At 42.3% G+C, this 12,170-nt stretch overlaps 1 protein-coding gene across 1 annotated transcript in view; it reads right to left on the bottom strand.

Moving 5' to 3' along the window:
• LOC128297338 (5-hydroxytryptamine receptor-like) overlaps positions 1-11,964 on the bottom strand; it is a 35,106-nt gene extending 23,142 nt beyond the window's left edge. Inside the window, exon 1 of the mRNA XM_053032964.1 lies at positions 11,139-11,964. Coding sequence (XP_052888924.1) covers positions 11,139-11,964 — 826 coding nt within the window. The remainder of the gene's footprint in view (positions 1-11,138) is intronic.
• Between the last annotated feature and the right edge of the window lie 206 nt (positions 11,965-12,170).

Raw genomic sequence — 12,170 nt, 5'->3', positions numbered from 1 at the left:
TGCTAGAACACAGCGAATGACGCTAACTAATACGGTGGAACGGCAGCAAAATTTCAAACACATTCAAACTTTTCCAATATGAATCGCTTACAGACGACAGCACAGCTACTTCCCTGAAAAATGACCAAGGGAGTGGATGGTGCAGTTCGGAGCAGCAAAGTGCCAAAACTTTCCAGAAAACGATTCCACAGACTCCATCTCTACTCCTGACCGCGTTCACACTGCACAGTGACCATTTATCGTCACGGTTTTAGTGTAAAACAAGGAACAGAAAACTTGGCCGAAAAGTCGTTTTCACTCGGCGCTCTGGGTACGCTTTTGGGTACGTACTTTTTAACGACACCCTGCATTGCTTACGTCTGTAGGCAGGTGGAGAAGTTGGGGAACTGTTCGGGATAATTAGTTTATTTGTCTGTTAATAGCTTTTGCAGCTTTGAATCCCAGCTGCTGCTCCAAGGTGGACGATTTGGGACAACTTTCTCATATCCTCACTGAAATTCATGTTAATCATTACAGCATAGGACGGGTTTTAAAGGAAGTTTAAATATTTTCACAGTTAATTCGTTTAGACACCCTTCGAAGATTTTGTTAAACTTTTTGAACCATTGTAACTAGAGTTGTGATTTTTCGAAAGATTTTACAAAGATCGAGAGAACTGAAGGAATAATCTACAATTCCCTAGATAATACTTAAGCAAGAGATCTGGCATACTTGAACATAAAGATCTTATTGGATATTGTGTGTATTTTTTAAGTCTCTAATGATACTGGAACCTACTTTAACCATACTGATAATAGGTCAGGTATTCTAACCAGATCAATGTCCCCACTGTTTGAGCACAATCTTGGGGGATGGTTTGAAATTACTCTCTAGCATTAAGTGTCTGTACCAAGCTTCGTTATAAAATATTATTTATCTCCTCGGGCACCGCTTGTCCATCGCCGTTTTCAATCACTTCCTACTGTGAGGAGCTTTATTTCAATCAAGACCGGTATAATAAATAGTCTCGGCATGGGTCCAACCCGGAACGCTATTAAAGATGGGTTAGATGAGAAATTAATCAATTCATTGAAATCAAACTTATAGGGATATGGATTAAAACGAGCCTAGCAACAAGCACGAAACAGTCCCCCAGAAACATTTAATCTACACTGATCGATAGCAAGAAGACGGAGGGCGTTCATTAGCAGACATAAGGCTATCAACGGATTCGAAGAAAATTGTACTTGCATCTATGTTTTTTCGGTCGGAAGAAACCGTTGGACGGCATCAATTACTGTTTATTTTATTTTCGGACATACTATTTATGGTGCAGGATGAATGTGATGCTTGAAGGCGTGAGAAGACTTAGAAATGGTAGAGTTTTTTTTCTAACCTGAAAAGGACACTTCATGGGTCCCACCCTCCTGTCCTCGTAGATAAATTAAGTTTGCTTAATATTCGGTGTCCTAAATGCTCCGTGTTCCGGTATATAAATAACTTACACCATGGAAACAAAGAACCCCTAATCACACAGCCCAAGTATTAATAATTAGATTACAATCGACAAAACAGAAACCCAAAAAAGGGGTTCACTGAAAAATTGGAAACATTGGTGTTGGGCACATCCTGCACCTAATGACCAGGTAAAAGAGACGCATGACGTCAACAGTGTCACGACAAAAATGATTATCACGTCTTCGTTTGCTGGGGTGCCGTTTAAACTGAGCGGTAGCAGAGCAGAAGAATATCAAAAACCCGACAAACATTTCATGGCGCCTAAAGTCATCATGACCATCATGAAAACAATTTCCCAAAAAAACCCGAAACCGGAAGTTTTTCCTAAAAAGCAACACAATGTGGATTTCAGGCAGGGGTTTTTGGGCCATCATAAACCGTTTTTTATTCAGTTGATCGTTTTTTTTTTTGTTGGTCTGCTCGGGGCTATGATTGAGAAAAAATAACCACTTCTCGGGGCACGTGTTTGTAGCTGTCGAAAAGACAAAAGTTCAACAAGTTATAATTGGAAAAGATGGGTCGCTGTAAATAGGATAGCCCTCAGGATGGAAAATCTCTTCGAGCGAACTGAAGTGCTTTTTCAAAAGAAAAGTTATTGGGAAGGGAAAAAACTTGACCCCAGTGACATCGTGTTTCACTCTCACTGCGAAGGAAAATACGTTGGAAGCTGTGAAAAACTAAAACCAGTAAAAACTCATGACGATGAACTTACGATTTTTCCTCATCCACCTCACTCATTTAATTTAGGTGTGTTGGGTACAGCATTTACTAAAAATAATCTTTCTGGAATGTGTCGGTTGGAGGAAATTTGCTTCATGTTTTTGTCTCTCATAATCGACTATTTCAAAAGGAGCTTTTTACCTACATCATGCAAAGAGCAAGAAACAAAGTGTGTGAAGTTAAATATTATAAACAATTCACATAAAACATAACAAAATCGTGATGAGAGAATAACAAAAAACTTAACTAGTAGTATAACAAACAACATCGACATTCCACTATCATCGATATTTTTTATTGAATATGAAAATGAATGTCAAAGGGAAAATAAAAGATCAGATTGTGCAATACCCCAGACACAATATTTTCGACAAATTACTTCCATTGATTCCATAAGAAAAAAGTACAAAACAAAATGTTATCTATAACACCAAACGTCCTCCGTTCATCCAACCATCGTCAGCCAACATAAAAACCACAAAATTTGATATCGATTGTTTTGTAATGTTTTATTCTGACCCTGAATAGGGGTGTAAAAACAACGGATGACACCATGTGGCAGTTACCCAACTCCAACCCCCAGCCATCGCATAAATAACCAACGGAAAGTAAAATCGAAACTATAGAAAATCAAATTACTGTCCTTTTACGGCGACCTTCAATCAAACTGATGACGATTTCAGAGTTCGGACCATTACGTTCGTTCGTCTGTTGTGATTTGTTGTTACGTGCATGTATGTCGGCTCCACCGAGACAGGACCACAAAACTAAGGCGTCTATATCGCGAGGAGTGGTGATGGAAAGCGATCCATAAATGTGGCTAATGGAGACGCACATAGTAACCGGAATCGTATTGTTTGGTACCACTTACTTACGCACCATTTATCAAGCAAACCTTTGAATGATGGTGGTTATACACGTGTTGCCGTAGAGTAGACTTATCCCGTTGCAAATACGCCTGTAAGTTCAAAGTTGTTCAAAGAACGTTCAATACGTTGTGTAAGATTGGCAGGTTATTCGAAGCGACGAATCGATTCTCAACTAATTGTACAAAATTGTGATTTTTCAAAATTATGCAAAATTATGAAACGTCTAACGATTTATATTATCTATATTATTATAAATATCACAGGATAGGTACAAACCTGGTTTGGTATATTCTTTCGATGAATTTCGATCGCGATTAGTTTGGGATGGAAAATGCGTTAACACTCTTTTCATTACCTTCATTAATCTTTTTCCCTCTCTGATCATCGTACTTGAACCAAAGCGTAGCTATCTACAAACCGGCAACCAATCTCAATTATCTCGCTCATGCGCCCACCCGTCATGAAATGGGCGAAAGATCATGGCCAATCTATCTAACGGTGGACCCCTCTGAAATCAATCATTAATGTTTACACATTCAGCTGCGCTCTAAAACCAACTGACAAAGTACGACCGTACTGTGTTAATCCCTTTTTCGCACTAATTGCCTATCATTGGAACTTTGGGTCCGGCATGGTCCAAATTTTCAACCGGAAGCACGGTATCTGCACGGAAACACGATTTATCCTGAAATGTTGACTGCTTTAGAGCTTTTACAGAACAGAAACAAAAGTGAACGATTGCGGATGATAAAAACACAAAAATAAGATTTATCGAGCAGCAGCACACCATGGGACCGAAAGCGGTATCGTGTAATTTATTATCCTTCAGGTGACAGTCAGTTTGATGAAGTCCGTTATCGCTGGACAGCTTGGTAGCTGTCGATGCGCTGCGTAATTTTCGCCACATTTCAACCCATGGGTGAGGAAACTCCGGCAGGAGAATCGATCCACCGGTCATACCTATGCCGGGCGTAAGGTAACGGATCCATGGCCACTTTTCGTCCGCACCGGTTAATGATGATGAAGACGAATGTGTATGGAAGCATCATTGCAACCCAGAACCCTTTTTGCTGCGTGTGTATGTAGCAACACAAAGGAAGGATATAGTCCGCTGAACCAACAACCCGTCACGGCACTGTAGCAACGTCCCGTGCTGGTAACGCACATGCTATTTGGAACAGTGCGGCTCGAATGTGACACCTGTTACCTGTACCTTGAATTATATTTATCTTTACCGTAAGTGCGACTGACAGACTCAAACTACGGGTTTGCATCCCGGCACGAACATGGGCCTTGAATGTGTCCATAACCTTGTAATCAATCCTGTCCATCACCTCGTCAGTCTCGGCTATGGTCCCACCGGTGTGTCCCGCATCCGAGCTTTACGGATAAGGGTATTTTATTTATTTATTATCCATCAAACTCTCCCTCCCTTAGTGTAGCCCGAGCCCGAGCCCGAGCCAAGGATCAACGCATAAAACCGAGAAGTTGGTTTTGTTGCTGTTGTTGTTTTTACTCCAACATGATTGCATTTCCCGTTCGGGTCCGGTAATCAATCTCTATAAACACACCGCTCCATAGCACACACAGTTATTGCGGTAATGGAAGGTAGTTCCTGTTCCGGGATCTGCTGATGATGTTGGTCCGTTGTTGCGGGATACTATAGAGTGTTGAAGTTGAACTTATACTTTGTACAACAGCCACAATTGCATCGCAACACTGTAAAAACCAGAACACTCTAATCACCTTGAACTACTACATTTGTGAAAAGGTAAAAAGAAATATTACAGAGAAAAAGTGCAGTGTAGGAGAGGTTGATGTTGTTCAGAAATTGATCTCCTTTATGACCATAACAATTCTTTGAACTAACCATCATGCGATGAGTTTTAATTCTACCTACTGTGCTTTAGAATTAATCCCGTAGTGCTGTTTTTGTTGCTTGCCCAGTGCACTCAATTTTCCACCTGTCAACTGTGGTAACTGCACTGACAGCTGGCCATGTTGGAGGCGTGGATGGTTTGTTGTTACACGCACGGCTTATTTCGCTTTAAATTTGGTAGATCTACAAGATCAATAAAACCAATCAATGGCTTGTTGGCCTTGTTGATGTTCCACACGTAAGGTGCTAGATCCCAACAGTAAAGTCCCCTGTGTTAGCCTCGTGGGGATATAATTTATCAAACAGTTTTCCATAAATTTTCCAACAGCACGACTACACACGTAGCTTTTGAAGAATTCACACCATGATAGGCAACATGGTGTGAAGTTCATCTCATCTCAAATTTCATTAGTTGAGTAGTATTTATCTGAATATTTAAAAAGTAGCTTTAAAGGATAATTCCAGGAAATTCTCTAGATAAAATTTCAACAAACGACTTAAGCTACCGAAATGCACTTTTGTGCATGTGCTTGGCTGTATGTTAGCAATTCTGGCGGAAAGCGTTGGAATCAAATTATTCACATTGATTCTCTCAATGACCGTTGCACTTCCGCTTAATTGATTTACGGTCCATGAACTGGAATTCAACCGGAAACAGCTGAACATGGTGAAGAAAGCAGCAGAAATAAAACAAAAACGAGCATTTTACCTTATTTTCCGCTCCCTTCGATTCCCGGTAAGCTGCTCGTTAACGGTTTCAGCCAGCGAACAAAACCGGACGCTCCGAGGGATACTATGCGATTGTAACGGTGCTGTGCTGTAACAAATTTCAAACCCCAGCAATGCTTTCCGGACGAATTTTTCCCTTTTGAACTATGCTACGCCAATGTGGCGCACGGCAGGATCGCACGTTTGCAGGATTTCTTGTTCCAGTAACGAATTAAAGTTAATGCAATGGCATTTAATTTACAAGGAGGGGATTCACTCGATTTAAATTGAATTTTTCCCTGGCTCAGCTACTTGGAGTGCGTTAAACTCATCTACGAAACTAATGATTCACTTGCGCGTCATGACTTTTGATGTATGGAATTTCAACCTGTTCCAAACCGTTGTATGGGCTCGTTTCGTAATGCGCACAGAAACGATTTCTGTAAAGATGTAATTTAATTTTCACGCGTTATAAATAATGCTTTGCAAAAGTTGAAGCCAACCGAAACCGATGGAAAATCTTGCGCAGAAGAATGGTACAACCAACATATTATTATCGGTCGATTTGGGGTGGCTGCTTCCTTTTTCGATTTCTGCACGAGCGACATGAGCAATAAATAATTTTTATACATTTGTACAATGCCATACGATTATTTATGACACTGTTTATGTGAGCTGGGTTGGCTAAATCGAACCAAGAATGTCGAGGATATTTTTAGGTAGGATTTTTTGTATATTGGGTGATTAAAAAAGTATCAGCACAATCCACGTATTAATCTATCTCTTATTGTAAGAGCTTGCAAAACCTTTTAAGGTAATCTTAGTTGAACGAATAATACAATTCCACACATCCACTGTGTTGGTAAAAATAAATTGCATTAGTTGAAGTTTCTAAAGAAACACATAAAAACTGAATTCTTTGAAAAGAAAACTAAAAGAAAAGGGAAAAATAAATTAAAAGCGCGGTATCCATATTTCTTCCATTTTGGTCATACTCTTTCTGGTTTTGTGCACCGGAAAAAACCCTGACCATTTTCATCTACCGCTTAATTTATTGAGACCTTTTCTTGTAGTGTTGTTTTTTTTTTGTACTAACTCATCGCATTTATTCCGGATACTGCATCAAATTATGCACACAATAGAAAACTTGTTGAAACTTTTCACCATGCTCAACACCCTCTCTCAATTAGGCTCGCGTCCCTATCCGTTCTATCCGTCCTTTATACAGCTGAAACGGGAGGTGTTGCTATTGCGAGGCATAGTGTTTTGTTTTCCACTTACTGTACGTTGTAGAAAAAAGCTTCACGCTTCATTTCCTAATGCTTTCACACCCAAAGCAGGTCAAAACTTCGTACCATTGGAATGAGCACCGGGGCGCGAAAATGACGCCCCATTACGCCATTTATCAATAACTTCTGACATATTCTGGGCTAGTGGCCTACCCGTCCCCTTGGTCGTATTTTTCTTCTTTTCGCTGTGCGTGTGCTTGTGTATCAATCGATATAAAAACCCCAAAATGGGTGCTTCTGAACCGGGATAGCAAAAACTCTCGATGGACGATGGATGCCGGGAATGTCTTTGAAGCACGCGAAATGCCACCAGAACCCGTACCGATGGTTATGGTACGGCTGTATTAAATCTTCCCAAGAAACATCATAAATCGTCAATTTGGAAAGCTTCTCCATCGTTCGCACACTGCTTCCTATTACTACGAACGTTCGAGATTTAGATGGCACAGGTTATGGACCCGAACCGGCTCCAGTGGTGTGGAACACTCTCCATGTTATGCCCGCAGCCCGAGCTAATTGTGTCAGTTCCGTGGTAAACTACGATCTATAGACCGCTTGTCCTGCATCATGAGGGTAAAGATTGGTACGGCCAGATATTGTTCAACCATCTTCTCGGGGATAGCATCGCCCAGGAAGCATTTTAGCTAACCCGTGTCGGCCGCCAGCTTGGAGACGGAAGCTGTGGTGTACCTTCGGCAAACTTACTTCAATCCTCCAGGTTGTTGTATCACCGGAAACTTGTGCTTTAACTCCCTTCCGGAGCCAGTAGATTACATAGCCAGTACGCTTCCTAACCAAACTCGTACCGCGCAATACAGCACCATACAGCAAGTTTCTTGCAAACCGCTCATACTTCCAGGCTAAACCGGAGTAAATCAGTACCGTGCGGTATGGAGGTGGCTTCAAAATTTAACCATAACACCAAGCGCGAGCACTGCACCACGTAGATGTGCGTGTGTATGTTTTTGGCCACTTCCGAACAACGGAACCAATCAACCGCACTCGCAACTCGGCACAAAGTGCTGCGAAGTGGAAAGTAATTTAATTTTCGCAGCATAATTGAGGTTTTCGGTTCAGTTCCGGGGATGGGGGAACGGATGCGATTGAAAAAGAAGGAGGCTTGTAATGATTTTAGCCACGTTTTATTAGACGAAGCGTAAGGAGCGTTAGCATATATACACAATTCAAAGTGGTTACTAATAAAGCCAGACGTTGCTTTTGTACCATACAAGTGGAAATGTGGTAGTGTAATCAGCTAATTTGGTTTTGACAGAAAACCCCCAAAGAGTTATATATCCGTAAGGTAAGACATGAGTCGATATCGATTGCGTAAACATCAAATATTTATATGAGAATATGTGTATGTGAACTCTCTTAAACGTTTGTAACGGTTTGAGATAATCACTATTCAAGAAAGAAAACAGTTTTGAAATAAGTTTACCATAGATAGTAAACTACACTATCTGTAATCTGAACTACAGATAAGTTTCCAGATATCCTCTTGAATAGATGTAGAACAATATTGTATAAATAAAAGCTTGGTGTCTCCCCAATACTATGCTTAAAGTAGTCTAGAATAAGCATTCCCATGTTGGCCCAATAACATTAATCGAAAAAAAACTTACATACTAATAGCTTTCTTTAATATCCGTGCACGCAAATAGCATATTGACACGAAACACGTTAACGAGCATCCTTGGTATTCTTCTCCAGGAACCGAAACGCCCTAGAGATTTCCCACTTTTGTGTAATTCATGAGGTGTATCAATAAAGTTTTGACTCGTTTACAGGAATTTCCCCGCACCTAACATGCCCGTTACAGAAACATTGGATAATCCCAGGAGAACTTGGGAGTTCTGCTGGATCGTTGTTTTCCAGCATCGGCAGTGCGTGTGATGGCAGCCTTGACGGGTTACGGCAAACTTCTCCCCAGTTTTGGCTTGATGGCGATGTGGAAAGCTTACCGAGGGGCATCTGAAATAAGCTTATTTTCTTGCCTGGGAATGTCACTGACCGTCAATCTCATCACGTAAGGCCTCAAGGTAACTGTTTGTACAAGTGATAGTATCATCCTTTCCTGGCAAATCATACAATCACGTTTGCCACGTTAACTAGTTCACCTGTGCACTATCGTACTATATTGAATGTCAAACTGAAGGCAAGCGTTAAGCAGTACAGCTTCGCACACGATGGTCGTTGATGGTTTCGGATGAAAAATTGTAAATTTACGCAAATTATTCCCAACAGCCCGAACGGCAGTGAGCACCTCAATCCCCTTTGGCATGGTTATTAGACATGCAGAACGTTACTTCTCAGTGCACGGGTGTAGCTCGTACGTCATGAAATAACAATCATGATAAGAGCCACGATCAGTCTCATCTTCTTGTAGAACCCATCTACACTGTGCACGTTTCTTAGCGCACTCACAGAAACGAACGATTTCCCCCAGAGTTTTCCAGCCATGAGGTCCCACTATGAGGCGGTTTTCCGCTACTGCCATAGGTTGGAAAATGTGAACACACATAAAAAAGATGTACTGGAAGCGAATATTTTGATTTGATTTTAAAGATGATAACGAGAAAGCTTATTGCCCCCAAACCGTGCGCATTCTGTCGTGCTCATGGAAGAAGATTCTTCCCTGGCAAGATAATTTTGGGTTAGAAATGAACATTTGTGCCGCATCGAAGAGTTTTCTCAGTTGAGGTTGTGTTTTTTGTGGTTTGCCTTGTCGTTATAATAAATCGAGCCTAAAATTGCATTTACGCTACCTGCTGCATGAGAAGAGGTTTGCTGCTATGGTTTTTAATGTGTTAGCACAACTAGTGCTATGTAGAAAAGCTCATTAAAGTGAGGTGTGCTGAGTGAATTCATGAAAGATCCAGGGATCTCACTTACATTGATAACATGCGAAATAGAACCAACTGTGTGACACATTAGATTGTCGGCTGTGGCGATTTATTGAATGTAGAGTAACTTAAACTATCTTGGTTCAGTAACAGCACATAACTCTCCCTGCAAGCCTTCAGAATCGAATCATCATCGCACCGAGTTATGGTTTCGAGCCTTTATTTATGGAAAAATAACAAAATCCCTCACATATTGTCCGCACTTGACAGCGCCACCTCTCGACACTGGGTGTCCATTGATGTCTACGGTGCGTGATATCCGCTCGTAACGGCAATGACATTGACGCTGATCAAGATGGTCTTTCGAAACGTGAATTGGGAAGAATATATTTTCTTCTCCTGCCAAGCATTGCTGGTGCTCCTCAAAGTCCTGGACACGAATTTTCCTTCGGTTCCAAAGACAAAATGGAGCCAATGTTGTCATTGAGCACGCGAAAAAGCATCATCCTCTTGTAGCATCTTTTTGCATCTTTGCCATTTCCTACTCCAGATGTTACGCGTGTATTACTTGTTCAAACCGACAGAAAGGAGCAGTTTAAAGTTGTTCTCCGTCTGCTCTCTGATGCCACTTCCTCTGTCTGTCACAAATGATGAAGACATAGCGCGAACCGGAAGAAGTGCTATGAGCAGTGAAATGTAATTCGTCCATCAAAGCCAGTGCCCTGACTTCCGCTTCCAGCGAACGATGAGGGTACTGGGAATGTCGAAGGGCAAGCAGAGCGATAGAAATTTGTCTCCACTTCCTACGGAAGATGTGCACAGCCGAACAGTGTCATCTACTGAACAAAAGTAATACCAAGCTGGTTTGCCTATCATACGTCTGCTACTGCTTTTTGAAAAATGAAAAGGTTCAGAATATTTAACATCGGCAGAGAACGTCAGAATCCATTCCGAAAAGTATTATGAACGGTATCGGCAATGTTTACCGATGCGCATTCAATATTATGATTGGATTTTGGGCCACTGCGTCAGGAAGTAGGTTTTGTAAATAAGATTTTCTTGTCAACATGGAAACATGGAAATATTCTACCTTGCGGTGTACAGAATACAAATTATGGCACGATATCAGTGCGATTCGAGACGGTGTATGTGGAGAGCTGGAAGAGTCACCTCTCTGCATTTGTTATCTTTGACATATAACAGAATGGTTCTTGACGTATGAAAATTGGTCATGAGAATTCTATTTTTGTTTTCATTTCTATAATTCCTTTCAATTTCCTTGTATAGAACACTGTTCATTACAATCTGCATGAATTGGAACACTACTTACCGATAACGGTCGCTAGGATGACTATTCCCAGCACGATGGCGGTCGCGATCACACGTATTAGATAGATTGTCGTCTCGCTGGCGAATGTATCATCGTCGCCCTTCGGCAGCAGTAACACGTCCCGCGGATCGACCGTACCATTACCGTAGTATTTGGCCGTACCATTGACACCGCCGGCCGCACCGTAATTGAGCAAAAAACAGTTGGTACAGTTCCACAGCGCCATCAGCTCGTCCTCCTCGAGCAGATCGGGCAGGGATAGCGATAGGCCCGGTATGGTGGACCCCTGGTCTTCCACCAACGAGGAAGACGGTGACGCCGAGAACGAGGAACCATTGGATATGTCACCACCGAAGTCCGTGGCAACCGTGCTATAGTTGGAGAGGAGGGTTTGTGTGAGATTACGCACGCTTCCGACCGTTTGGATGGTCTCCTCGGTCGGCAGGCTGTGGCCGGCACCGTACGACGATGAAAGGTCCCCATTCGTCCCATCATCATCGCCATCGCCGGTCACTGTGGACGACACAAGTGATGACAGATGATCGACCACGGTCGTCAATCGTGTTTGCGATCGGACGCCCGGCGGAACTGTACTACTGAGCGGGGCGAGGGAACTGGGGCTCGTGGAATGGAAGGCCGCTAGGGAGGAAATCGTTGACGGTTGTGCAGTGTAGGAGGTAATGGTGGTCGTCGTGCTGGAAACGGTAGCGGTGGAACTGCTGGCAGCGTTCGGTGTCACCCGGAACGCTTCCCGTGCGGTGGACCATGGCCATGCGGTCCAGGCGTGTGTTTCTTTGATCGGGCGTCTACCGTCCGTCAGGGCCATAGTTTGTCATACGTTACTCCACTATCTTACCTACATACACGCGGATGCGGTTGCACGCGCTGCCTGTTTACATACAAGAAATTACAACTAATTTTTACTGTACACTAATCGTGCGCTCATGCACACTTCTCTGCAGCACTTTTTTACTGACGCGTTGGACACTGATGTTCCTCCCGTGTTTGACACGCACCGGTAGCTTTTACCAT

The sequence above is a fragment of the Anopheles moucheti genome, chromosome 2 (assembly GCF_943734755.1).
Source record: "Anopheles moucheti chromosome 2, idAnoMoucSN_F20_07, whole genome shotgun sequence".
NCBI lineage: Eukaryota > Metazoa > Arthropoda > Insecta > Diptera > Culicidae > Anopheles > Anopheles moucheti.
The sequence above is the reverse complement of the archived record's forward strand: the minus strand, read 5'-3'. Positions and strand labels throughout refer to the sequence as shown.